The sequence below is a fragment of the Mus musculus genome, chromosome 3, assembly GCF_000001635.26.
Source record: "Mus musculus strain C57BL/6J chromosome 3, GRCm38.p6 C57BL/6J".
In the NCBI taxonomy this organism is placed as follows: Eukaryota; Metazoa; Chordata; class Mammalia; order Rodentia; family Muridae; genus Mus; species Mus musculus.
In genome coordinates, this window is record NC_000069.6 from 87,703,470 (window position 1) to 87,729,102 (window position 25,633).

Genomic DNA, 25,633 nt, shown 5'->3' on the forward strand with positions numbered 1-25,633 from the left:
TTTTTTTTACCCTTTCCCAGTCCCTTCCCCGCAAAACACCCTATCCCATCCTCCCTCCCCCTGCTTCTATGAGGGTGTTCCTCTACCCACCTACCACTCCCACCTCCTTGCCCTTGATTTCCCTACACTGGGGCATCTATCCAGCCTTCATAGGACCAAGGACCTGTCCTCCCACTGATGCATGAATGACAAGGCCATCCTCTGCTACATATGCAGCTGGAGCCATGTGCACTCCTTTGTTCATGGCTTAGTCCCTGGGAGTTCTGGGGGGTCTGGTTGGTTGATACTGTTGTTCTTCCTATGGGGTTGCAAACCCCTTCAATTCCTTCAGTCCTTTCTCTAACTCCTCTATTGGGGACCCTGTGCTCAGTCCAGTGGTTGGCTGTGAGCATCTGCCTCTGTATTTGTAAGGCTCTGTCAGGGTCTCTCAGGAGACAGCCATATCAGGCTCCTTTCAGCATGCACTTCTTAGCATCCACAATAGTGTCTGGATTTGGTAACTGTATATGGGATGAATCCCCAGGTGGGGCAGTCTCTGGGTGGCCTTTCCTTCAGTCTCTACTCAACACTTTATCTCCATATTTGCTCCTGTGAGTACTTTGTTCTCCTTCTAAGAAGGACCAAGCACCCACACTTTGGTCTTCCTTCTTATTGAGCTTCATGTGGTCTTTGAATTGTATCCTGGTTATTTGGAGCTTTTGGGCTAATATCCACTTATCAGTGAGTGCATACCATGTGTGTTCTTTTGTGCTTGGGTTACCTCATTCAGGATGATATTTTCTAGTTCTATACATTTGCCTAAGAATTTCATTAATTCATCATTTTTAATAGCTGAGTAGTACTCCATTGTGTAAATGTACCACATTTTCCTCAGTTGAAGGACATCTGGGTTCTTTCCAGCTCCTGGCTATTACAAATAAGGGTGCTATGAACATAGTGGAGCATGTGTCCTTATTACATGTTGGAGCATCTTCTGAGTATATGCCCAGGAGTGGTATAGCTGGGTCCTCAGGTAGTACTATGTCCAATTTTCTGAGGAACCACGGGACTGATTTCCAGAGTGGTTGTACCAGCTCACAATCCCACCAACAATGAAAGAGTGTTCCTCTTTCTCCACATCCTCCACAGCATTTGCTGTCATCTGAGTTTTTTATTTTAGCCATTCTGACTGGTATGAGGTGAAATCTCAGGCTTGTTTTGATTTGCATTTCCCTAAAGATACTGAACATTTCTTTAGGTGCTTCTCAGCCATTCGATATTCCTCAGTTGAAAATTCTTTGTTTAGCTCTGTTCCCCATTTTTAAATAGGGTTCTTTGTTTCTCTGGAGTCTAACTTCTTGAGTTCTTTGTATATATTGGATATTAGCCCTCTGTCAGATATAGGATTGGTAAAAATCTTGTCCCAATCTGTGGGTTGCCTTTTTGTCCTATTGACAGTGCCTTACAGAAACTGCAATTTTATGAGGTCCCATTTGATGATTCTTGATCTTACAGAATAAGCCATTGGTGTTCTCTTCAGGAATTATTCCCCTGTTCCCATATGTTCGAGGCTCTTCCCCACCTTCTCCTCTATAAGTTTCAGTGTATCTGGTTTTATGTGGAGGTCCTTGATCCACTTGGACTTGAGCTTTGTACAAGGAGATAAGAGTGGGTCAGTTTGCATTTTCTACATGCTGACCTCCAGTTGAACCAGCACCATTTGTTAAAAATGCTATCTTTTTTCCACTGGATTGTTTTAGCTCCCTTGTCAAAGATCAAGTGACCATAGGTGTGTGGGTTCATTTCTGGGTCTTCAGTTCTATTCCACTGATCTCCCTGTCTGTCGCTGTACCAGTACCATGCAGTTTTTATCACTGTTGCTCTGTATTACAGGCTGAGGTCAGGGATGTGATTCCCCCAGAAGTTCTTTTATTGTTGAGAATAGTTTTCATTATCCTGGGTTTTTTGTTATTCCAAATGAATTTACAAATTGCTCTTTCTAACTCTATGAAGAATTGATTTGGAAGTTTGATGGGGATTGCATTGAATCTGTAGATTGCTTTCAGCAAGGTGGCCATTTTTACTCTATTAATCCTAATGAGTATGGGAAATCTTTCCATCTTCTAAGATCTTCTTTGATTTCTTTCTTCAGAGACTTAAAGTTCTTATCATACAGATCTTTCACTTGCTTGGTTAGAGTCACACCAAGGTATGTAATATTATTTGTGACTATTGTGAAGGGTGTTGTTTCCCTAGTTTCTTTCTCAGCCTGTTTACCCTTTAAGTAGAAGAAGGCTACTGATTTGTTTGAGTTAATTTTATATCCAGCCACTTTGCTGATGTTATCAGGTTTAGGAGTTCTCTGGTGGAATTTTTGGGGTCACTTAACTATATGATCATATAATCTGCAAATAGTGATGTTTTTACTTCTTCCTTTCCAATTTGCATCCCTTTGATCTCCTTTTGTTGTCTAATTGCCCTAGCTAGAACTTTAAATACTATGTTGAATATATAGGGAGAGAGTGGGCAGCCTTGTCTAGTCCCTGATTTTAGTGGGATTGCTTCAAGTTTCTCTCCATTCAGTTTGATGTTGACTACTGGTTTGCTGTACATTGCTTGTACTATGTTTAGGTATGGGCCTTGAATTCCTGATCTTTCCAAGACTTTTTAACATGGAGGGATGCAGAATTTTGTCAAATGCTTTTTCAAGCATCTAATGAAGTGATCATGTGGGGTTTTTTTCTTTGAGTTTGTTTATGTAGCGATTATGTTGATGGATTTCCGTATATTGACCCATTCCTGCATCCCTGGGATGAAGCTTACTTGATTGTGGTGAATGATCCTTTTGATGTGTTCTTGGATTCGGTTGGCAAGAATTTTATTGAGTATTTTTGCATCAATGTTCATAAGGGAGATTGGTCTGAAGTTCTCTTTCTATGTTTGGGCTTTGTGTGGTTTAGGTATAAGCATAATTGTGGCTTCATAGAATGAATTGGGTAGTATACCTTCTGTTCCTATTTTGTGGAATAATTTGAAGAGTACTGGTATCAGGTCTTCTTTAAAGGTCTGATAGAAGTCTCCACTAAACCCATCTGGTCCTGAGTTTTTTTTTTTTTTTTTTTTTTTGGTTGGGAGACTATTAATTACTGCTTCTATTTCATTAGGGGTTATGGGACCGTTTAGAGGTTTATCTGATCCTGTTTTAACTTTGGCTCCTTGTGTGTGTCCATAGAAAATTGTCCATTTTATCCAGATTTTCCAATTTAGTTGAATATAAACTTTTGTAGTAGGAGCTGATGATTTTTTTGAATTTCCACGGTTTCTGTTGTTATGTCTCCCTTTTCATTTCTGATTTTATTAATTTGGATACTGTCTCTGTGTCCTCTTGTTAATCTGGCTATGCCCTCTGGTTAGTCTGGCTAAGGGTTTATCTGTCTTGTTGATTTTGTCAACCAACTCCTGGTTTTGTTGACTCTTTGTATAGTTCTTTTTGTTTCTATTTGGTTGATTACAGCCCTGAGTTTGAATATTTCCTGCTGTCTACTCCTCTTGGGTGTATTTGCTTCTTTTTGTTCTAGAGCTTTCAGGTGTGCTGTCAAGCTGCTAGTGTAAGCTCTTACCAGTTTCTTTTTGGAGGCATTTAGAGCTATGAGTTTTCCTCTTACCACTGCTTTCATTGTGTCCTATAAGTTTTGGTATGATGTGTCTTCATTTTCATTAAATTCTAAAAAGTCTTTAATTTCTTTATTTCTTCCTTGACCAAGATACCATTGAGTAGAGCATTGTTCAGCTTCCATGTATATGTGGGCTTTCTATTGTTTTTGTTGTTATTGAAGACCAACCGAAATCCATGGTGATCTGATAGGATGTATGGGATTATTTCAATCTTCTTGTATCTGTTGAGGCCTGTTTTGTGCCCAGTTATATGGTCAATTTTGGAGAAGTTACCATGAGGTACTGAGAAGAAAGTATATTCTTTTGCTTTAGGATGAAATGTTCTATAAATGTCTGTTAGATCCATTTGGTTCATAACTTCTGTTAGTTTCACTGTGTCTCTGTTTAGTTTCTGTTTCCATGATCTGTCCATTGATGTGTGGGGTGTGATGTGTGCTTTGAGCTTTAATAAAGTTTCTTTTATCAATGTGGGTGCCCTTGGATTTAGAGCATAGATGTTCAAAATTGAGAGTTCACCTTGGTAGATTTTTTCCTTTGACCAGTATGAAATGTCCTTCTTTATCCTTTTTGATAACTTTTGGTTGAACGCTGATTTTATTTGACATTAGAATGGCTACTCCAGCTTTTTTCTTGGGACCATTTGCTTGAAAAATTGTATTCCAACCTTTTACTCTGAGGTAGTGTCTGTCTTTGCCACTGAGGTGTATTTCCTGTATTTAGCAAAATGCTAGGTCTTGTTTACGTATCCAGTCTGTTAGTCTATATCTTTTTATTGGGGAATTGAGTCCATTGATGTTAAGAGATATTAAGGAAAAGTGATTGTTACTCCCTGTTATTTTTGTTGTTAGAGGTGGAATTGTTTGTGTGCCTATCTTCTTTTGGGTTTGTTGAAAGATTACTTTCTTGCTTTTTCTAGGGTGTAGTTCCCTCCTTGTGTTGGTGTTTTCCATTTATTATTCTTTGTAGGGCTGGATTTATGGAAAGATATTGTGTAAATTTGGTTTTGTTGTAGAATATCTTGATTTCTCCATGTATGGTAATTGAGAGTTTTGCTGAGTATAGTAGCCAAGGCTGGCACTTGTGATCTCTTAGAGTCTGTATGACATCTGCCCAGGATCTTCTAGCTTTCATAGTCTCTGATGAGAAGTCTGGTGTAATTCTGATAGGTCTGCCTTTATATATTACTTGACCTTTTTCCCTTACTGCTTTTAATATTCTTTATTTAATGCATTTGGTGTTTTGATTATTATGTGATGGGAGGAATTCCTTTTCTGGTCCAGTCTATTTGGAGTTCTTCTGGTATGTTCATGGACATCTCTTTCTTTAGGTTAGGGAAGTTTTCTTCTATAATTTTGTTGAAGATACTTACTGGTCCTTTAAGCTGGGAATCTTTGATCTCTTCTCTACCTATTATCATTAGGTTTGTCCTGGATTTCCTGGATGTTTTGGGTTAGGAGTTTTTTGCATTTTGCATTTTCTTTGACTGTTGTGTCAATGCTTTCTATGGTATCTTCTACCCCTGAGATTCTCTCTTCTATCTCTTGTATTTTGTTGGTGATGCTTGCATCTATGACTCCTGATCTCTTTCCTAGGTTTTCTTACTCCAGGGTTGTCTCCCTTTGTGATTTCTTTATTGTTTCTAGTTCCATTTTTAGATTCTGGATGGTTTTGTTCCTTTCCTTCACCTGTTTGATTGTGTTTTCCTTTAATTTTTTAAGGGAGTTTTGTGTTTCCCCTTTAAGTACTTACCTATGTTGTCCTGTATTTCTTTAAGGGAGTTATTTTGTCCTTCTTAAAGTCCTCTATCATCATCATAAGTGACTTTAGATCCGAGTCTTCCTTTTCCAGTGTGATGGTGTATCCAGGACTTGCTATGGAGAATCGGGTTCTTATGATGCCAAGTAACCTTGGTTCTGTTGCTTATATTTTTATGCTTGCCTCCCACCATCTGATTATCTCTAGTGCTACCTTCCCTCACTATATCTGACTGGAGCCTGTCCTTCCTGTAATCCTGGTTGTGTCAGAGCTCCTCAAAGTTCAGCTGTCTCTGGGATGCTGGAATTCTGGGATCCTGGGGTCCTGGGATACTGGGATTCTGGGTGTGTCAGAGTTCCTGGGAGTCAAGCTGCCTCTGAGACCCTGAGATCCTGGTGTGACCAAGCTCCTGGGATCCTGGGATCTTGTGATGCTGGGTGTTCCAGAGTACCTGGGAGTGGAGTCTCTTCTGGGGGCTGGGGGCCTGGCCACCGAGTTCGGCAAACCAGCACAGGGGGAGGTTGTCTTAATTTGAAGATATTTACCACTTACTGGACTCTACCCCGAGATGGCAGTAAATATAACAAGTCAGAATGTCTTTAAACATTACCAGATGTCCCCATGGTAAAGTCATCCCTGATGAAGGAATATCCACTGCTCTAACCCAGCTTCTCTCTCGTTGTAGCTTTTTTATTTGTGTTCAGAAGTTTATCAGCAGACAAATCCCAAAGATTCCCGAAATCTGGGGAAAGACATCTGGAATATTTTCCTAGAGAAAAATGCGGTAAGACCATCATGAGTTAGATTAAAATTCCATAGTCAGTACCACAAGCAGAGGAAAACCAAACAAAATATTAAAGCTAAATAGAGACGGGGTTTGTTTGTTTGTTTTTAATATTTAAAAAATGTGTTCACTAGGCTGGTGCCCACTCATCTTGAATTTAGTACTGCTTCCTCCTGGAGCAGCTTCCTCCTGTCAGCTTTGCTTTATCTTCTGTGGATGACAGGACACTGGAGCAGCCAGCATCATGGACATTTTATACCCATAAAGTAGGAATCAGGGCTCTGCACCAGATGCTGCATGTGGTGTTTCTTCTTCTGGAGAGGGGTGGGGGTAGCTTTTGTGAGAGGCATGTTCTCCTGGGTAGCTGTCAACACCAGAAAGCTATGGGCAAGTTTTTAGGATTCCTGGATTCGGTTCCTGCTTCTCAAAGATTTATCCCCCCTAGAGCTGTAGAGATGGGTCCAGGGCTAAGAGCACGTGTTATTCTTCCAAAGGACCCAGGTTTGATTCCCAGCGCCCACATGGTGGCTCACAACCATCTGAAACTCCAATTCCAGGGGATCCGACAGGCACTCATGTGTTGCACAGGTAGACAGATAGGCAAAACACATAAAATAACATTTTTCTTTCTAATTTAAAAGTTTTGTATCCTCTGTGACTCTTTAGTTCCACATATAAAATACACACTACCTCTCTTCAGAATATTTAGAAATAGAGCAGTGGTTCTCAACCTGTGAATCAAGACCTTTTTTGGGGTCTAGTGACCCTTTTATAGGGATTACTTAAGACACAGGTATTTACATTATGATTTCTAGCAGTAGTGAAATTACAATTACGAGGAAGCTACAAAATAACCTTATGGTTGGGGTCACCACAGTGTGAGGAACTGTATCGAAGGATCTCAGCGTTAGGAGGGCTGAGAGCTCTAAGATGGATGTTCTAATCACTCCCAAACCTGTCTCCTTTCTTCCCCTGGATGAAGAAACAGATCCAAGAATATCAGATAATCTGGATCGGTGAGGCAAGGAGAGTTCGAGTTTCCCAGACTTAGGCAGACTTGCTGTCCTCTAAAGACGGAGTCGAAAGGGAAGCCTATCGTGCCTGTCTAGGAGGAAGGCGCCTCTCTGCATCTGCACGGGGTTCTCAGGGATGTGTCAGCATCCTGCTGGCCAGAGCATCCGCCTGCAGATGACATTCCTCATCATGACTTTATAATCTGATCAGCTAAACTAATTCCAAATGACTTTATTCTTCTCACAGTCCACTACGAGGCCTAATGAAGTTGGGGAAATTTGGTTTTCCTCAATGATTTGCATTTACTGCCTTCAGTGGGTCTTGAATAAGGAGATTAGAGCTGCCACATACTCTCTGCCATCATTTACAAAGTCATACCAACATCCAGCCACATGGCAAGAGATTTAAGGACACATGCCCAAGTGACATGCAGGACTAGGTAACATATACCCAGTTTCCACTGGTAGCAAAGGGAGAAGCCGCAATCCATCAGAAAACAAAGGTTATCCTCTTGGGAACACTCAAAGGCAGAGTCTAGCAGCTAATTTAACACTGGTTCAGTTTTGGAGCATGCCATTCTATATCCCATGCATCAGAGTAAAAAAACTGCTCAGCCACCCTCAGAATGTAGTGTCCACTTGCCTTGTAAACTCATGTGCCATATCCAAAGTCCTAGCCTAGAATTCATATCCAAAGTTAGAAGAGATGAAAAGGTGAGGGTTGCTATAGACAGGAGAGGACACACATGACCAGGACCTGGCACCTCACACTCCCATCCTCTTGGCGCACGCAGCCTCACTTTTGCCCACTTTCTGTTTTACAGCCTCTCAGAGTGAAGATCCCTGAGATGTTGCAGGCTGAGATCGGTAAGTTGCTCGTGGGTCAGGTTGCCTTTTTAGTGCCCTCTTGTACTGAACTCTCAGGAAACATCAGAGACAGAGTCCCTGACCCTGGGTAGCTGTCCTGTACTGGGGGCAGAAGCCATAGATGATTAGTTCAAAACACTTGACACTTAACGGACAGGTCTGAATAGATACAACCTAATAGTCACTCTGCTCTGTCACAGAAAGACACTGGAACAGTTAGGAACCCTGCGTTCATTTCTGCCAACCCTCCATGGGACCCCTGGGCCTGACTTTGTAGGCTTACTTGAAGAAAAGGAAATTAGACTTAACCAAGGATTTCTAAACAAAGACAGATTGCTGTGGGTGACTTGTAAAATTACAGAGACCAAACCTTACTCCAACCCACTACCAAGTCAGAACCTCTGGACTCTTGACTTGAGAGGATTTTTCAGTTGGTTGGTTGTAGGGGGTTGGGTTTTTGTTCGCTAAAGAGTCAAGGGGAGGGAGGGGAGGGAGGGAAGGAGAGAGAGAGAGGGGTGGGGGGGAAGGAAAGGGAAGAAAGAAAAGAAAAGAAAGGAAGGAACTTAAGAAGCTGGGCACAGGTAGTGTTTTACAAGCTAGAACTGCATTTGGAAAGAAACAATAAATGGTAGACACAGGGAGGATAAATCACTTGTACACTCAAAGCAGCTTGCTCAAAAACACAGTGAGAAACCTGGCATGGTGGCACAGGCCTTTAGGAGGCAGAGGCAGGCAGAACTCTGAGTTCGAGGCTAGCCTAGTCTACATAGTGAATTTCAGGACAGCCAGGGCTACATGGTGATACCCTGTCTCAAAAAAAAAAAAAAAAAAAAAGCACCCTGTGTGTGTTGCCAGATGTCAGAACGTGAAGTACACGTCGCTTGGGTCCATGAAGTATGAAGGTCTCTGGTTTCTAGGCCTTTGAAATGGTGTCAAGGTAGTAGAGGGAATAAGTGTACAAGAAGGCTGCATGTTGACATCAGCAGACATTTAAGCATATATCCAATGAGAACGGGCTTCAGTATCTCCTCCCATGGAGCATTAGACATCCAGAGAGTAATTATATCCTTTGCTTTAATAGGAACAGAAGAATGATTCAGCCTTAAGCCTGACAGCCTGAGTTCAATTCGTGGAATCCACTTAAAGGTGGGGAGAGGAGAACCAACTCTACAGAGTTGACCTCTGACCTCCACATGTACACCACGGCCCATGTACACACACACACAATAAGTGAAACATGGCTTTCATTAAACAAGAAAAATACATTGCCTGGAAAGAATGCAGGCCTCTCCTGCTTTCAGGATAATGGGCCAAAAACTCAATTTTTCTACCAAACATCACAGGATGCAAAAACCACTTGAGGTGCTTAGCAGAATTTATCTCCTCCTCCTGCTACTCCTCTTCCTCTTCCTCTTCCTCTTCCTCCTCAACACCTTTTTATTCTGCCTTCCCTGGTCTCCCACTACAGACCTACGCCTGCGAAACAGTGAGGACCCTCGCAGCGCGCTTTATGAAGCTCAGGAGGCAGTCATGCCGGAGATCCAGGAGCAGATCAATGACTATAGGTTTGCGAGCCCCTCTGTGCTCTCTGCAACTCTGGCGGGTGTATCTGCTGTCCTTTCCTGGGTACACATCTGTTTGGTGTGTTACGTGTTTCCCCGTTTTATCTCTGTTGTAGATCAAAGCGCACTCTGGGGCTGGGCAGCCTCTATGGTGAAAATGACCTACTAGACCTGGATGGGGACCCTCTTCGAGAGCGCCAAATGGCTGAGAAGCAACTGGCTGCCCTTGGAGATATCTTGTGAGTGTTCAATTTAACTCCTACCTCTGGCCTTAACAGACAGGTTGTTAAGCAGATCTTGTGAGTCTGTCTTCACCAAAAGACAGGAGATCCTGCTGCATTTCTTGTGCTGAGGGCCCCACGTTCAAGCCTGGAGCTGCTGACCACTCTCTAGTGGTTATGACAGTCCAAGAACACAGTGAACTTTCTGCTTCCCCTTTCTAGCCCTTTCATGATCTTTCTCCTTCCCTGCCTTTGAGTTCATGCATGGCTGATACTCAGAGAGAGACTGCACCCTTGCCAGGGGACCGAGCATCTTCAGGAGGCAGTCAGAGCTGGCTTACAGAGACCAGAGCCTTCGTGGGGGCCTCAGCACAGTGCTCTTGCTGTGCTTCTCCAGTCTTTCTGTTCTTTGCTTTTGTTTCTTTGACTTTAGGTATTTGAGTGTTTTCTCTGCTCCTAAGTCAGGGCATCCTGCGCATGCATTGCCCACAATGGCCAAAAAAGGTGTGGAATCCCCACGCCCACCCCCACAGCTAGAATTACAGACGTGTGCTGGGAATCAAACTCAGGTCCTTTCAGAAGACCAGCCAGTGGTCTTAACCCCACTCCCTCCCCAGTCCCTGAGTCCCGTTTTCTAAAGCATATGTCGTCCGTGATTTGAATCCCAGGGCAGGGTTGATGACTGAACTTCTAAGCCTAGACAATTTGTCTTCCCAGCATTTCTTCTTACTGAGTAGTGACCTTAATCAATCTGTTCTGCCTCTCTGGACCTCACAAACGAAGTGACAAAAGTTACCCGGGTGACCTTGGTAGTGTCAGTAACGTGAGCCTTTCAGTTTGCCAAACATAAAATATGTCTCCACTATATGAGGCATCTAGTGATCAAGTGGTTATATCCTTTGTGGTGATTCTTCAGTGATGAGAAGAAACAGCAATATCTAGGAATTAAGTAGATTGGTAACATGTTAAAGATAACAAGCAGGAGGAGAAATAGACAAGATACAGAAGGTCAGTAGTGCCAGTCAGTGGTTTGCAGACTTAAATAGGCTAGTCCAGGTGAGCTACCTGGAAACAGTAGTACTTAATCAGTTGAAGACATTGGCTAAATTATCCTTGACATTTGGGAAAGATACTGCAGACAGAATAGCCAAGGCAGACAGAAGAAGCCAAGTAGAGTGTGCTCAGCATTTAATGAACAGTAATGAGCCTGGAGCAGTGCAAAAGGAGCAGAGTGCAGAGTAAGTGATGGAGCCAGGAGCAGTGCAGAAAGAGCAGAGTGCAGAGTGAGTGGTGAGCCTGGTCATGGGAGGGACAACACATAACATGGGGAAGAGTCTGGTCTTCACTTAGCAATTGAGGAGCTGTTGGAGCTACAAGAGATGGGACAGCCAAGAAGTTCACTTAGAAGGTTCCTCCATAGGACTCCCCACCAATGATGGTAAAGCAATAACCATGGAAGTCATGAACAGAAGTCAGCTCCCAGTGGAGTTGAGCAATAGAATCATGAAGAGAACTTCTTAAAACTTGAGTGTCAAAGTCAAAGAAGAGATCCCAAGAGTTCCTTGCATAAGCCACTAAAAAGACTGTCAGTCACTCTAGGCGAGGCTGGTAACATGGGGAACACTTTTGGACATGTTAAATTTGTGGTCTCTAAGATAACAAACTACAGATGCAAAGAGACAGCTGCATGTTTGAATCTGTCATTTGGTGACAGATCTAGGCTAGAGGGGACTTGTGTTACAGCTCAGTAGTGGAGCAGTTACCTAGCAAGCAGGAGGCCCTAGGTTCTCGGCTCACAAAAAAAGTTAAAAAATAACTGAGCCTGGTGGAATAGGCCTACAAACCCAGCTACCTTGAGAGGCTGAGGCAAAAGTCAAGACTTCCCTGGGCTACTGAGTTCAAAACCAAACAGTAGGACCAAGTTTAAAAAAAAAAATTAAGGGCAGAGGATCTAACTGCAGTAGAGTGATTGCCTAACATGTACAAGACGCTGGGTTTAATCCACGGTACTGATGAGTAATAAAGAGGAAAGACTGGGGCATCTGGACTAGAAAGGAGGCTGCCCAGAAAGCGTGGTCTTTGCAGACTCAGCCTCCCGGCCGTCAGTAGTAAGGTGCCAGTGACTGGTTCTGGCATGGAAGCAGTACCTGACTGAGCCTGTTCAGAGACTCAACTTACAATATCTCTATTTTAAAGTAATGATAGTTTGTTCTTTTGGAGCCTTCTTGAGGGTATTTTGAAAGTTAGATGGGCTTAGTGTGTAAACAGTTTATAAAAGTGCCAGGCCCATAGTAATACCCAAACATTAGTTGCTGCTACCATTTGCCTCTTTTCAATAAATTTCTTTGTGTCAGGCTCCAGGTTTCAATTTTTTTCCTCCTGATAACTTCATGCTTTAAAACAAAGAACAGAGACTGAATTTGCCACATCCCCTGTTGTACTAGAACAACATTATTGTCCTGATCATCATTGTGCTAGTTGGGTCTTTGAGGAAATGGAAACCTCTTAACTCCTGGGCTCCAAGGCTCCAGAGCTGTGACCAAGAGTCTTGACTCTGACCTTGTATCCCTTCCCACCCCTCCTTTTTCCTCCCAGGAAAGGACTTCCTGTCCAGAGAACAGCCTGTCTCAGGTCTAAGTCATCTTTCCTTTCATTACAGGTCCAAATATGAGGAAGATCGGAGGTGAGCAAATCCACGATGTGGTCCATTTGCAGCGGTCAAGGTGGCAAGAAGTAGGGCTGAGCTCGCCTGTGTTTTCCATGTCTACTACCCATAAGAAAGCTGGGATGTTACAGGACATGAGTCCATTCAGGTGTAGCCCCCAGACGACTGACTGTGACATGCAGGACTTAGGAAGACCAGATCCTTGATGCCTAGGAACGGCTCTACTCCTTTGTGTAGCAGGCTAGCCCTCACCTCCTGACTTGTCAGGCCTGCTGTGTATCTACCCACAGTACCCCTGAGTCTGCCTCCCAGCTTCTTTCCCTGAGGAAAGATTTTTACCTCCCAACAAAATTGTAGTGTTAAGAGTCAGTGTGTGACGGCAGCACCAGCAGAAAGCACACACCTCCTTTCCTGGCACTTTTTTCTGTGTAATTCCTACATATTGGCCTTATTATTTCTTATCAGCTTAAAATGAGTCTGCATTCCCTGCCTACACTGCTTTGTAAGGGAAGAGCCGGGCCATGAAGCCAAGGAAGCAGATAATGTGTCTACTGAATTACAGGCCAAATATACTTTAAGCACAGAGCTCTGGATAGTTTCATTTGTTTGTGGCAATTGGAAACACCTTGGTAGCCCTTTGCTCTCTTTTTTTCCTTGTTCTCAGAGATGGGGGAGGGTGAAGGCCCCAGGCCTACTTTAAACCCCTATGTGTGTGTATGTCTGAGGATATTGGCTACAGACTTAGCCCACCCTCCAGGCCTTATGTCTAAGGGACTTTGTGTTCCCATCCACTAACCATCATCCCTTCATGGGGATGGAATGCTACTTATATTTCTCTTGGGAGCAGTGCAGAGCTGGGCCAGCTCCTGACTGCAGTTGCATTTGATCATCCAGACTTCACTTTGAATATGTAAGCTCATAACTGCCCTTTCTTCTCCGTGGAATGGCTGTACGGAGATTGTCTGCAGACAGTGTCCCTCAGCCTTCTGTTAAGAAATATGACTTGACCTTTCTGGTGTGCAACACTCCTGTCTTACAGTGCTCCCATGGACTTCGCTGTTAATACCTACATGAGCCACACTGGGATCCGTCTTCGGGAGTCTCGACCTTCCAGCACAGCAGAAAAGACCCAGTCTGCCCCCGACAAGGACAAGTGGCTGCCCTTCTTCCCTAAGACCAAGAAGGTAACAACTGCCCACAGCCTAGCTGTCCGGAGCAGTGCTATGTGCGGAGGCAGACCAGGAAAGCCATTTCACAGCTTTCCAGCCACATCCCTTTTCTCCAAACCTGACCACAGGTGAAATAGGCTATAAGCCTGAGTCAGCTCTCTAGTGATTTGCTAGGGCCAGTCTAGGGAACGGGGGAAGAGTGATTAGCAGTCTTGTGTCTGAGTGTTGTAACCACCTCCTCACTAATGTCTCCTATCTCAGCAGAGCAGCAATTCCAAGAAAGAAAAGGACGCCTTGGAGGACAAGAAGCGAAACCCCATCCTCAGATACATTGGGAAGCCCAAGAGCTCTTCTCAGAGCAGTGAGTATTTTAGAAAGCAAAATTCTTGGCCATTCTTTGGTAGAAAACTCAGCCCCTTCACTGTCCCAGCAAGTAGAGGGGCTTCCTGTGTTTCTGGGAGCCAAGGCCCAAACTCTGGAGACTGTGGCTTGCTCTTAATACTGCTGCTCTCTCCCCCTGCCACATCTAGTGCAGTCTCATTGAGGTAAGGTGAATGTTTCAGAGCAAAGGGGCCATGCTTACCTGTGGGTCTAGTCTAGAACTTCAGAAGCAGTCATAGACACTGAATAGTTCTGTGAAAGAACTTCTGTCTTGGAGAGACTGCCCTTTGGTCTCGAGTTCCCGCTTCATCTTCAGCCCCAGGATTTATATATACTCCTGTGGTTTTTTGTTTTGGATCCTTGATGAGTTTTAAATGACTGTTAAGTAGAATTGGGAGGGTCAGGGACAAGCTCCATGACACTATCGGTAACTAATGCGCTAATGAGCCTTCCTACCAGCTGTGTGTCATATGTCTAGAAACTGTCAGTATGTTCAGTCCTGAGTTTCAGTGGGAATTGCCTTCATAGACCTTGGTGACACTGGGGTAGGGGCAGGACTCCTGCATCTACTTTGGTTTTGTTACCACCTTTTCATTTTCCAGCTGGATAGAATTTTTCTTTTTTTGACTCTTGCAACATTAATTGACTTTTCATGGTTTACTTTTGTTTTTGTTTGTTTTTCTTTTAGCATTTCATATTCCCTTGTCCCCTGTGGAAGGTAAAAGGACCATTTTCTTCTGTTTTATCTTCGCATTAGAATCAATTTTCCACCTCCGGGATCTTGCTGTCTTTTTCCATCTGGTCCTATCTGGTCCCTCGTTGCTTCTTCCTTTTCTTCCCTCCATCTCTCTTATGTATTCCTCCTTTGTGCTACTGCTTCTCTGTAACAGACTGCTGGGGTCCCTCTTGTGCACTGTTAGCTGCCAGACCTTGTTACCTTACCTGGTTTCTGAGGGATGGAAACCCCCTTCCCTGAGGCAGGCCTTCCATGAGGTTCTGACAGAGACCAGCCTTCTTGGCTGCAGCTTTCCTGGTGCCCTAGCCTTTACTGTTTAGAGTATAGTAGCTTGTCACTGTAACAAAATACTGAGATAAGTAACTTAAAAGAGGAAGTGTTTATTGAGGCTAATAGTTTCAAAAGTCTCAGTCCCTAATCACTTGGCCCATTGCTCTGTGGCACGTGGAGAGGAAATCTGTAACTCATGAAACAAGAAGAGAAGCTGCTGAGAGAGAGGCCCAGCTGTCCTTTCCAAGGGCACACCTGCCCTTGTGACCTCCTCCTTGTAGGTAGACCTCACTCCTTCTAAAACACTCACCACCTCCTGGTCACCCCATTAGCTGCGACCTAGCCATCAGCATGCAAGCTTTTAGGGGGCTGTGTATATGAAGCAGACCCTCCTAGGCTGCAGTGTGTACTGCAGGGGGAGAAGCAAGAATGGTCAGCTTTCATTCCATGAAGTAACAATCAGCTTAAGGTCTTTTTAATTAAGTTACAAGTTGCTAATGTTTTCTCTTTTATTTATATTCTCTATTCCTGCTTAGGCTCTTCAGTGTAATACAGGAGGATATTCAGTTGGAAGCCAGGCTGGCCTACTTAGTTGAGTCAATAAAGTACTTGCCCCAAAACCTAAGAGCTTGAGTCTCTTCCTCATCAGAAAGCTCAGTATGTTGGACCTGGACAGAGGCTAAGTGGCTCAGAGTGCTGGCTGTTCTGTAACTCCAGTCCCAAGGCATCTGAGATCCTCTCTGGGCTTCACTGGCACCAGGCACAAAAGTGCTACACAGATATACATGCAGGCAGAGCACACATACACAGTGAATAAATAAACTGAAAGGAAAAAAAGACAGCTATAGTAGTATGCATGTAGAATCGCAGCAATGAGGAGCAGTTGGAGGCAGGTAGATCCCTGGCGCTCATTGATCAGCCGGCCTTCTTACTGAATCGACCAACTCCATGTCAGTGAGACCCTGTTGGGGGATGGGAAAAGGTGGTCATTTCCCCAGGAATAGCATTTGAAGGTTAGGTTATACACACACAATCAATCAATCTCTCTCTCTCTCTTTCTCCCTCTCTCTCTTTCTTTCTCCCACCCCACCCCCCTTTTCACATACACTTGAGGAACAATGATTGATACAGGGCTATGGAGATGGCTCAGCAGAGCACATGACTGGCATGTGTAAACTCCTGACTTTGATTGCCAGCACAACAAAAATAATAATAAAACAAAGTATACACATTAACCCATAAGAAACTTAGCCTACATCAAAACGTCATCACGTGTGTACAGTTCAACAATTCAGATTGTACATGGTGGCATACTCCTATAACCCTAGAACTTGGGAAGTTGAGACCGGAAGATTAGGGAATCAAGGTCAGCCTCAGCTACATAGCCTGGGCTACATGAGATACTGTCTCAAAAGGAAAGTACAAAAAAATGATTAATGCCTTCTAGGTTCTACAGTCATTTGTACAGGTAGAAAAAGAGCAATGAAATAGAGTCAGGAAATTCCATTGCTAGAATTCATTTTATGTAAAAATGGCAATTTAAAATAGTGCCTTGGGATTATTTTAAGTTACTGACATCCCATGCTATCCTAAGCCATAGAAATAATTCATGAAAAAAAAAAAAGGTAGTAAAAGAATAGCCTAGAAACCCAGGCCCTTCATTGGAACCAAACTGCTCTACCATGAGCTGCTACAGTCCCAGCCTCAGGCTCCTCAGCTGCCATGGCAAGGAAAGTGTGAGGCGAGAGCAGGTTGTAAGAGGCCAAGCGGCTTCACTGGAGCTTTCTGTCTGTCAGCTTGTGACAGAACAAGAGTAGACAAGGTGGAGTGAGGTTGCTAAGCCCAGCAGAGCGTCCTCATCATCTCTCTTTTCAAGATTTATTATTATTATTATTATTATTATTATTATTATTACTATTATTATTATTAAATTGTATGTGTGGGTATCTGCACATGAATGCAGGTGCTCACAGAGGCCAGAGGAGTCGGATCCCCTGGAGCTGAAGATACAGGCAACTGTGAGCTGTATGATGGGCTTGCCGGCAATTGAAGTCGGTTCCTCTGGAGGGGCATTACACACTCTTACCCTGATGTGCCTCCCCAGCCCTATTCCCCATCCACATGCTCCATCATTCACATTTTATTGCTCTGAGTGCTTGATTTGATTTGGACTTCTAAAATTTCTAGGACATCAGATTAGTGTCTATCTACATCTGAGGATCAAACATCCACTGTTAGGAAGGCTCAATTGGCTCTTGGACTCACCTGTGTGGGGGGGGGGGGCTGTAGAAGTCAAAGATTGACCTCGAGTGTCAGTCTTCATGAAACAGCCACCTTGTTTTTTATGATGGTCTCTCATTAGGAACTGGGGCTCCCCAGTCTGCTAGGCTAGCCGTCTCCATCTTCCTACCACTGGGGTTACCAGTGCTTGCTACCACGCTGGTTTTTTTATGTGAGTGTGAGGGATTCCACTCTGGTCCTCATGTTGATGCACCAAGCACTTCACTGAGTGAGCAATCATCCTGACCCCCACTTTCACGTATACTTAGTTCTATCATCACTCAGAGCAGAGGAGAGGGAGTAAAGTCTATGTTGAAGCTGCTGGGATTAAAAGTATGACCCCCTTGTTATCAGCACACCAGATCTCAGGGCTACGGCTACTTTTTGCCATAGCCACACCCTACACACAGCATTCCTAGATGTTTTTCTGACAGCCCAATAGTAGACTCTGCCTCATGCTGTCAGGTATAGAATATTTCTAGATTCTTGAATACCACGCAGACGAGTCCACTGTGGGTGCGCAGTAGATCATCGAGTCTGTAGTAGCCCCCGAGCCAGCTGCACATTCAGTCTAGGAAGGATCCTGAATTCCAAAAGCAGTGATAGTAACAGCCCCTAATAACCGATACCCAGCCGCTCACTTACCCTCACTGTCTGTCTCAAGGATAGAGTTGTAGACATGGGAAGATTAGACAAATGTTTTTGTTCTCTCAGGCTTGGAAGTTTTCCTGTGAAAGTCAGATTTTTGCAACCAGGAGGTCAGTCTTGTTATCAGGTCCTTGGGTACCTCTGCTGCCTCCTCTGCCCTCTGCCCAAGCCCTACTCTAACCTCAGTTCTGACTTGACAATGGACTCCTCATCTCCTCCCTGGCTCCCTGAAGCTGGGCTTGGGTCTGAGTTCCACTCTGTAGGGTTCCCAGGCATTGTGTCTGGGTTTCTCCTCCCTGTCTGCCTCTTCTGTCCTTGAAACAAGACTAGCTCCTAAAGGTGTTAGCTTGTGGGAAGAGCTAGAGTTTAAATACCAGAGAGTAATGTGTTGCCTCTGTTCTAAGAGATCACCTCTTGCTGATTCTTTAATAATGGAGCTCAAAGCCGGACAGAGGAATGGGATGGGGAGTTGTGGGGTGGAGAGGGGTAGGGGGGTGAGTTCTTAAAGTGATAGAAATTTTTAAAGGGCCTGAGATTTGCAACATGGGCAGATTCCGTATAGGTGTGGTTTGGTCTTCCTGGCTTTCTTTCTTTCTTTTTTTTTAACTTGCCATGTGACTTAAGAAAAGTTAATATGAAGAATTATGGTAGAAGATGAAGGTTTATACATGAGAAGAAAAGGATACCTAGAAAGGGAGAGTGTCCACCTAGGACCACACAGCGTACGTAACCAGAGAAGAGTGAGGACTAGGTCACGTGCCTGTCTTCTGGTCCCATGCTGTTCTCATCTGTGCTTGTTCATTGCTCTGTCTTGTGGGCTACAGGGGAGTCAGGGCCCTGGAACAGAAAGCATAGTACCCTTCATTTTCTCTTTGCCTGCAGTTAAGCCAGGCAATGTGAGGAACATCATTCAGCACTTTGAGAACAGCCATCAGTATGATGTCCCAGAGCCGGGGACACAGCGACTCTCAACAGGAAGCTTTCCTGAGGACCTGCTGGAGAGTGACAGGTAGCTGTAGCTGGATGGGGCCCACCAGCTGCCCAGCATGGGGCGTGGGCAGGCTTCATCACTAGGGTTTAATTCAGCTGCCTTGCTCCTCTCCACTAGACTGTGAGGTCCCACCATACATAGGGCCTGCCCACCCTGAGTAGTGTTGGGAATTAGGTCAGTGGAAGACCATGTAGATGAACAGCCTTCAGGTTGATCCTCCAACTAGTGAGCAGTTCCATCCTCAGATGGAGTTAGATTATATGACCCAGCAGCTAGTCAGAAAGCACTGGGTGATGTGGAGAAAACAGGGAAGTGCTGGAAAGGCTAAAGAAAGTCTTTGCCTCTTAAGAAAACTTAAGCTAGGTAAGTGTAATGGGCACACCTTTAATCCCAGCACTAGGGAGACAGAGACAGCCGATCTCTGTGGGTTCTAGGCCAGCCTGGTCTACATATAGAGATCTTGTCTCTGAAAATAATAATAATAAATTGTAAAAATGCTTAGAAAGGAGTTTCTGCAGACACTTTCAAAGACAACTACTGGGAATACGTCATCCATTTCAGCAGACCATAGAGTCAGTTGGTTCAAGACAAATTGTTCTTCCCTTTAGGGAGAAAAAAAGGGGAGGGGGCACATGTGGTGACACATGTCTGTAATCTTAGCACTCCAGAAACTGAGACAGGAGGATCACTGAGAGTTCAATGCCAGCCTAGCTACAGAGTCAGGCCCTGTCTCAGAAAGGGTTGAGAAGAAGTGGGGATTGTGCTATCTTAAGTTCTGCATCTCCATCAAGTATCAGGTGCGAAACAGGATGTCTGTCTGGTTGTAATACACACTCTAAGGTTTACTTGCTCCTGACTGGCGTGACAACAGTCAGGTTGTGGCTACAGCCAGCTTTAGATAAAGATTGCCTGTAGTCAGAAATACCTGCAGACTCCTCGGGTCACCCTTGAGGTACCATGCTACAGCCTTTGTATAGGAAAATAATCCTATTATTAAATCTAGTCTGAAAGCCACTGAGGAATAGCAGTAGGCAGAAGCAAGTCTACAGGTAGCAGTGTAGATACTCTAGCCATTTTGCCTTTGAAATAACTGTTAACTCTAAGTCAGATGTTCTTCTTTCTGCTCTATATTAGGCCTTCATAAATTTAGCACACATCAAAGGATTTGACAAAGATTATTATTTTATTTATTTTATGTATATGAGTGTTATATCTACATGAACACCTACATGCCGGAAGAGGGCATCAGATCCCAATATAGATGGTTGTGAGCCATCACGTGGTTGCTGGGAATTAAACTCAGGACCTCTGGAAGAGCAGTCAGTGCTCCTAATGGCTGAGCCATCTCTCCAGGATTTGACAAAGATTAAAAGTTGTACTATCAGCCTGGCGTGGTGGCAATACGCCTTTAATCCCAGCACCTGGGAGGCAGAGGCAGGCGGATTTCTGAGTTCAAGGCCAGCCCGGTCTACAAAGTGAGTTCCAGGACAGCCAGGGCTATACAGAGAAACCCTGTCTCGGGGGGGAAAAAAAAAAAAAAGTTGTACTGTCAAGATTTCAATTACCTAATATTTGTAGGTAAATAAATCATATAATTGCTGTGAGAGATATAATACTTTAAATATATGTCATATTTTTAAGTTTCAAAGACAGTGTCAATACCTTGAGAAAATATTTGAAACCGCTTATAGACTGTACTCTTGGCCTTGCTGGATAAATTTGTTCTATCTAAGGCAGTCACCAGAATCCTAAAGCTATTCTAAGCAGAAGCCTTTGGGTTTTATTGTAAACTCCTTGGCAGTCTTGGAGAAGAGCAGCACTTGGAGGTAGTTTAGCCTGCTGTAGATAGATGCTCAGCAGGTATTGAGTGCCGAGGCTTCCTCTAGGAAGACAAAGCTTTGCAGCCCTCTAGCCCTACTGAGGGATTTGCAGTGCTGACTGCAGACACAGGAAACGGTGTGGGTCGGCCTGGATTGGAATTGTCCTTGTAGGTTTCTGAGGAGTAAGTTCAGTAGGGCATCAGTTGTCAAGAAAACCTCAAGGACAAGTTCAAGCCCTCAGGAGATGAGCCCCACTTTGAATCTCTGGCTTTTTAGAGAATATGAATGAAGAGTCAAGGCACTTGGCTCTCCACTTCCACAGCCGGCTTTACCGTTGAGAGCTCTCCAGACATCTCAAGGCCCTCTGTAGTTCCAGACACAGAACAGGATGTACATTAGTAATAATGGTAATAATGTCAACAAAGGGCCAGCCCAGCAGGCCTGAGGCATCCAGGGGCATCTGAGGGTCAGAGGTGCCAGCTGTGCTGAGCCTGATATACTGCAGGACTCAACAGAAAACCGTTCTCAGCTGTCCGCCTCTCACCAAGCCCCACGGACAGCCAGGGTTGAATCTCTGCCTGTCTATAACCAGACCCTGGAAGCGTTCTCTCCAGCCATTCCTCCTTGGAATGGAAATTGCAGCTTAGGAAGGGTGCTGTAAGTAGGAAAAGAAGAAATCTACATCACAGCTAGAGGGTGAGAATAGTGCAGCAGGTAACATCTTCTGATAGATAGCCTGGAAACTATGGAGCCCCAAGGTATGAGAGCCGTTACTATATCTCCCTCAAAAAAAGGATCTTGTCAAGGAAAGATCCACCTTAGAGTCAGCGAAGAGACAGCTGGTCCGCAACAGGCAGGTGTACTGGCCATGGGATGGCCTCCCGGGCAGTGGGGTCGGATGAACCATGTGGTTCCTGATGAACCATTATCTAAGACATCATGGCACACCACAAAGCTGATTCTCTTAGCCTCTGACTTCACTTTTCTGAGAGCTCAAGGTAAAGAGAGGAAACTATTCAATAAGTTCACTGGGGAGAGCAAAGTGTCTGTAGAGCAGCCAGAATAGCTTGTCATTGTCTGGCTTCTGGACCCTCATGTTTGGGCCTCTGGTATTGAGGTGCCCTTGAAGTGGGGTAACAAGTAAAAGCTAGCCACACTGTCAAATCTCAAAGTTTTCTGTCCCTCTCTGACAGTTCACGCTCAGAGATTCGCCTTGGCCGCTCTGAAAGCCTCAAGGGCCGGGAGGAGATGAAGCGATCCCGGAAGGCAGAGAATGTGCCCCGGTCTCGAAGTGATGTTGACATGGATGCTGCTGCTGAGGCTACTCGCCTTCATCAGTCAGCCTCATCCTCTGCCTCCAGCCTCTCCACCAGGTGCGTAGCGTCCAGTGACTACACCCATTGCTATTTAGTATGACGACAATGTATTAAGAGTTGGCATTTTCTCCTCAGGTCTCTTGAGAACCCAACCCCTCCCTTCACCCCCAAAATGGGCCGCAGGTGAGTGGTGAGCACTGTAGTGCTTCTGTTTGATATCTCTGTGGCACACCTGTTTTTAGCCACCTTCCCACATCTAGAGCTGGCCAGATATGGTCATTCCCCGTGGGCCTGGGAGAGTAATGGACAGTCTTGAGTGTAAGTTAACCTACAAGTGAAGGCGATCTCTCCATTTTCCACAGGAGCATTGAGTCCCCCAATCTGGGGTTCTGTACAGATGTCATCCTTCCCCACCTCCTTGAGGATGATCTGGGCCAACTGTCTGACCTGGAGCCAGAGCCAGAAGTCCAAAACTGGCAGCATACAGTGGGCAAGGATGTGGTGGCAAACTTGACACAGAGGGAAATTGACCGGCAAGAGGTCATCAATGGTGAGAACCTGCCTTGTCCCCATCATCTCCACTCATGCTTATGTGAGGGAAAAGGAGGAGAGATTTCCCAAGGTCACCTCACTTCTGATCTTAGCCCAAGGATAGAAAAATCAGCACTCTAATTCCCCAAAAAGTAGCATGGTGTGGGAGCCGGGTAGTGACTCTAGACACTTGCTGATCTATTTTTTCCCTGCCTCTCCTTGTCATGACCCCTGCTCAGAGCTCTTTGTGACAGAAGCATCCCACCTGCGCACGCTACGAGTCCTGGACCTCATCTTCTACCAGCGCATGAAGAAGGAGAACCTAATGCCACGGGAAGAGCTGTCAAGGCTCTTCCCTAATCTGCCTGAACTCATAGAGATCCACAGTAAGGAGCCTGAGTCTCTCCAGACTCCTCGTGCCACCCACCCCACCCCACATGTAGATCCCCCTGAGTAAATAGGGTTTCTACTGCTGTGATGAAACACCATGATCTAAAAGCAAGTTTCAGAGGAAAGAATTTGTCTTGCTCTTCCATATAACTGTTTATCATAGGAACACAAACAGGGCAGGAGCCTGGAGGCAGGAGCTGATGCAGAGGCTATAGAAGGGTGCTGCTTACTGACTTGCTCCCCATGGCTTGCTCAGCCTGCTTTCTTATAGAACCCAGAACCACCGGTCCAGGGATGGAACCACCCACAGTGAGCTGGGCCTTTCCCCATCAGTCACTAATTAGGGAGATGTCCTATAGCCAGATCTTGTGGAGGTGTTTTCTCAATTAAGGTTCCCTCTTTCAGATGACTCTAGTTTGTATGTCAGGTTGACATGAGCATACCCTACTACTACTGCTGGGAGAAGCTGATGGATAGCTTGAAACTAATCCTCCAGAACCCCCAAAAATCAAGGTTTCCAGACTTTTCCATGGACTCCTGTCAAAATGCCTTTCCTCTTAGTAACAAGGTACCTAGCAGTATAGCTCAACCCTAGCATTCCTGTCTCCCCAGATTCCTGGTGTGAAGCCATGAAGAAGCTCCGGGAGGAGGGCCCCATTATCAGAGACATCAGTGACCTCATGCTGGCTCGGGTATGGCAGTGAGGAGACTGGAGGAAGAGATCTCTTTACCTACTAAGACTAAGGAATTTCCGGGGGGGGGGGGGGGCGGGGAGTAGTTAAAGGGAGGGAATGCTACTTCCTAGCAGGAGTGTGATGCCTGGACCATATCCATTCTGCCTCTTCAGTTTGATGGTCCTGCCCGAGAAGAGCTCCAGCAAGTAGCTGCACAATTCTGTTCCTATCAGTCAGTAGCCCTGGAGCTAATCAGGACTAAACAACGCAAGGAGAGTCGATTCCAGCTCTTCATGCAGGTATCCTGGGCAGTGTCTTGACCCTCCCTCATCTCTACCATGCTCACCAAAGATCTGACCTCCTCTTCTGGCCCCTAACCTCATCCCTTCTCTACTGAGGAGGGCACCTAGCTATACCCCACCTACCCACATCACCCAGCACCAAAACTAAATCATTATGTCTAGGGCAGAGGTGCCTTTGGTTGACAATTACTCTGCATTGCAGGCCAAAAGCCTGTTTTGCGTACTAGAAGTAGTGTGCACTTTTCTCTAGAATTGGAATGATACTGCCCTTCTGTTTTGACCATCTCTTCCTAGAATGTCAACTTCTCCCTAAATGTTGAAAGAGAAAACTGCCACCATTTCCAGGGGACCCATGTAGGATTAGGACTTACGTCACATTTTCATAGCCATCTTAACCCTGAGCCCTGAAGACAGCTCCCAACCACCAGTTGGCACCTCTTCCTCCTCTGCTTCTTGCTCTTTAGGAAGCCGAGAGCCACCCCCAGTGTCGGCGTCTGCAGCTTCGTGACCTGATCATCTCTGAGATGCAGCGGCTCACTAAGTACCCACTGCTGCTAGAGAACATCATCAAGCACACAGCGGGTAGGGAGGGAGGGCCTGGACTGGCGGCCGCTAAGGTCCTTGTTTTGTCACAGTCTTGTGGTCTTCAGTGTCTTCTTCCTCATCCTGGTACATTTTGAGTCTCAGAATGTTTGTAAATGTGGTTTAGAAACACAAAATGCTACAAGGCCATGGCTGGCTTGTGGGGCCTTTATACAAATCAGGAAGTGTGGACCCACAGGCTGGCCCATCAGGTCAAATATGAGTTCCTCCCAGGGCTTTGCTGAGTTTTAGCACCCATTCATACCTCTGCTGGATGCCTCTGTAGTGTACAAATGCCATAACCAGGGACTAGCAAGATGAGTAGAGGGGAAAGGGAAGACCAAGTTGTCCTCTGACCTCCACACACACTGATAGTAAATTAGATTTATGAACCATTGCAGAAGCACCAACCACTACACATCCTCCATTTGGTAGGTGGCACATCTGAGTATGAGAAGCTCTGCCGTGCCCGGGACCAGTGCCGAGAGATTCTCAAGTTTGTGAATGAAGCAGTGAAGCAGACAGAGAACCGTCACCGCTTAGAAGGGTACCAGAAACGCCTGGATGCCACTGCTCTAGAGCGGGCCAGCAACCCCTTGGCAGCAGAGTTCAAGGTAGGAGGTGGAGGCTGCAACACTAGAGCCCCTCACGTGCATCCTTCTTGGGCTCCCTTAGGAGCAGAATTCAAGTCAGGGTCCAGTGAATCTTAGAAGTAAGAGATAGGGACTGCCTGTCGTCATGCCCTGGGAGACACACCCTATTGACGTCACTCATCCCTAGATGGACAAGAACAGGCAGCCTCACTAAGTACACACTAGATGACGGAACTCTGCCTTGGAAGAACAGGACTGGGGAGGGCTTGAGGTAACGGTGGAGGTCATAGAGAAGGAGTGGAGCTGAAGAGGAGGTCAGGAAAGGCAGCACGTCTCCATTGGTATATCCCCCAGAGCATCACAGGACACACACAGGGCTTCATAGCACCCTTTACTTCTCTCCATCCCCAAGAGCTCAGAGGTAACAGC

The 25,633-nt window shown here is 45.1% G+C and overlaps 1 protein-coding gene across 20 annotated transcripts in view; it reads left to right on the plus strand.

The window, feature by feature from the left end:
- Positions 1 to 25,633, plus strand: part of Arhgef11 (Rho guanine nucleotide exchange factor (GEF) 11) — a 120,492-nt gene that overhangs the window by 85,922 nt on the left and 8,937 nt on the right. For 9 of the 20 annotated variants that reach the window (XM_006501264.2, XM_006501272.2, XM_006501273.2 and 6 more), the window contains 17 exons: positions 6,095 to 6,193; positions 8,031 to 8,073; positions 9,542 to 9,638; positions 9,752 to 9,874; positions 12,516 to 12,539; positions 13,561 to 13,705; positions 13,952 to 14,051; positions 14,760 to 14,789; positions 18,888 to 19,014; positions 22,010 to 22,189; positions 22,268 to 22,315; positions 22,495 to 22,682; positions 22,903 to 23,049; positions 23,666 to 23,745; positions 23,901 to 24,026; positions 24,494 to 24,611; positions 25,047 to 25,225. In XM_006501264.2, the coding sequence (XP_006501327.1) occupies positions 6,095 to 6,193; positions 8,031 to 8,073; positions 9,542 to 9,638; positions 9,752 to 9,874; positions 12,516 to 12,539; positions 13,561 to 13,705; positions 13,952 to 14,051; positions 14,760 to 14,789; positions 18,888 to 19,014; positions 22,010 to 22,189; positions 22,268 to 22,315; positions 22,495 to 22,682; positions 22,903 to 23,049; positions 23,666 to 23,745; positions 23,901 to 24,026; positions 24,494 to 24,611; positions 25,047 to 25,225 (1,854 nt within the window). The remainder of the gene's footprint in view (positions 1 to 6,094; positions 6,194 to 8,030; positions 8,074 to 9,541; positions 9,639 to 9,751; positions 9,875 to 12,515; positions 12,540 to 13,560; positions 13,706 to 13,951; positions 14,052 to 14,759; positions 14,790 to 18,887; positions 19,015 to 22,009; positions 22,190 to 22,267; positions 22,316 to 22,494; positions 22,683 to 22,902; positions 23,050 to 23,665; positions 23,746 to 23,900; positions 24,027 to 24,493; positions 24,612 to 25,046; positions 25,226 to 25,633) is intronic. The other 11 variants (XM_006501268.2, XM_011240067.1, XM_030252534.1 and 8 more) reach the window with 5 other exon arrangements.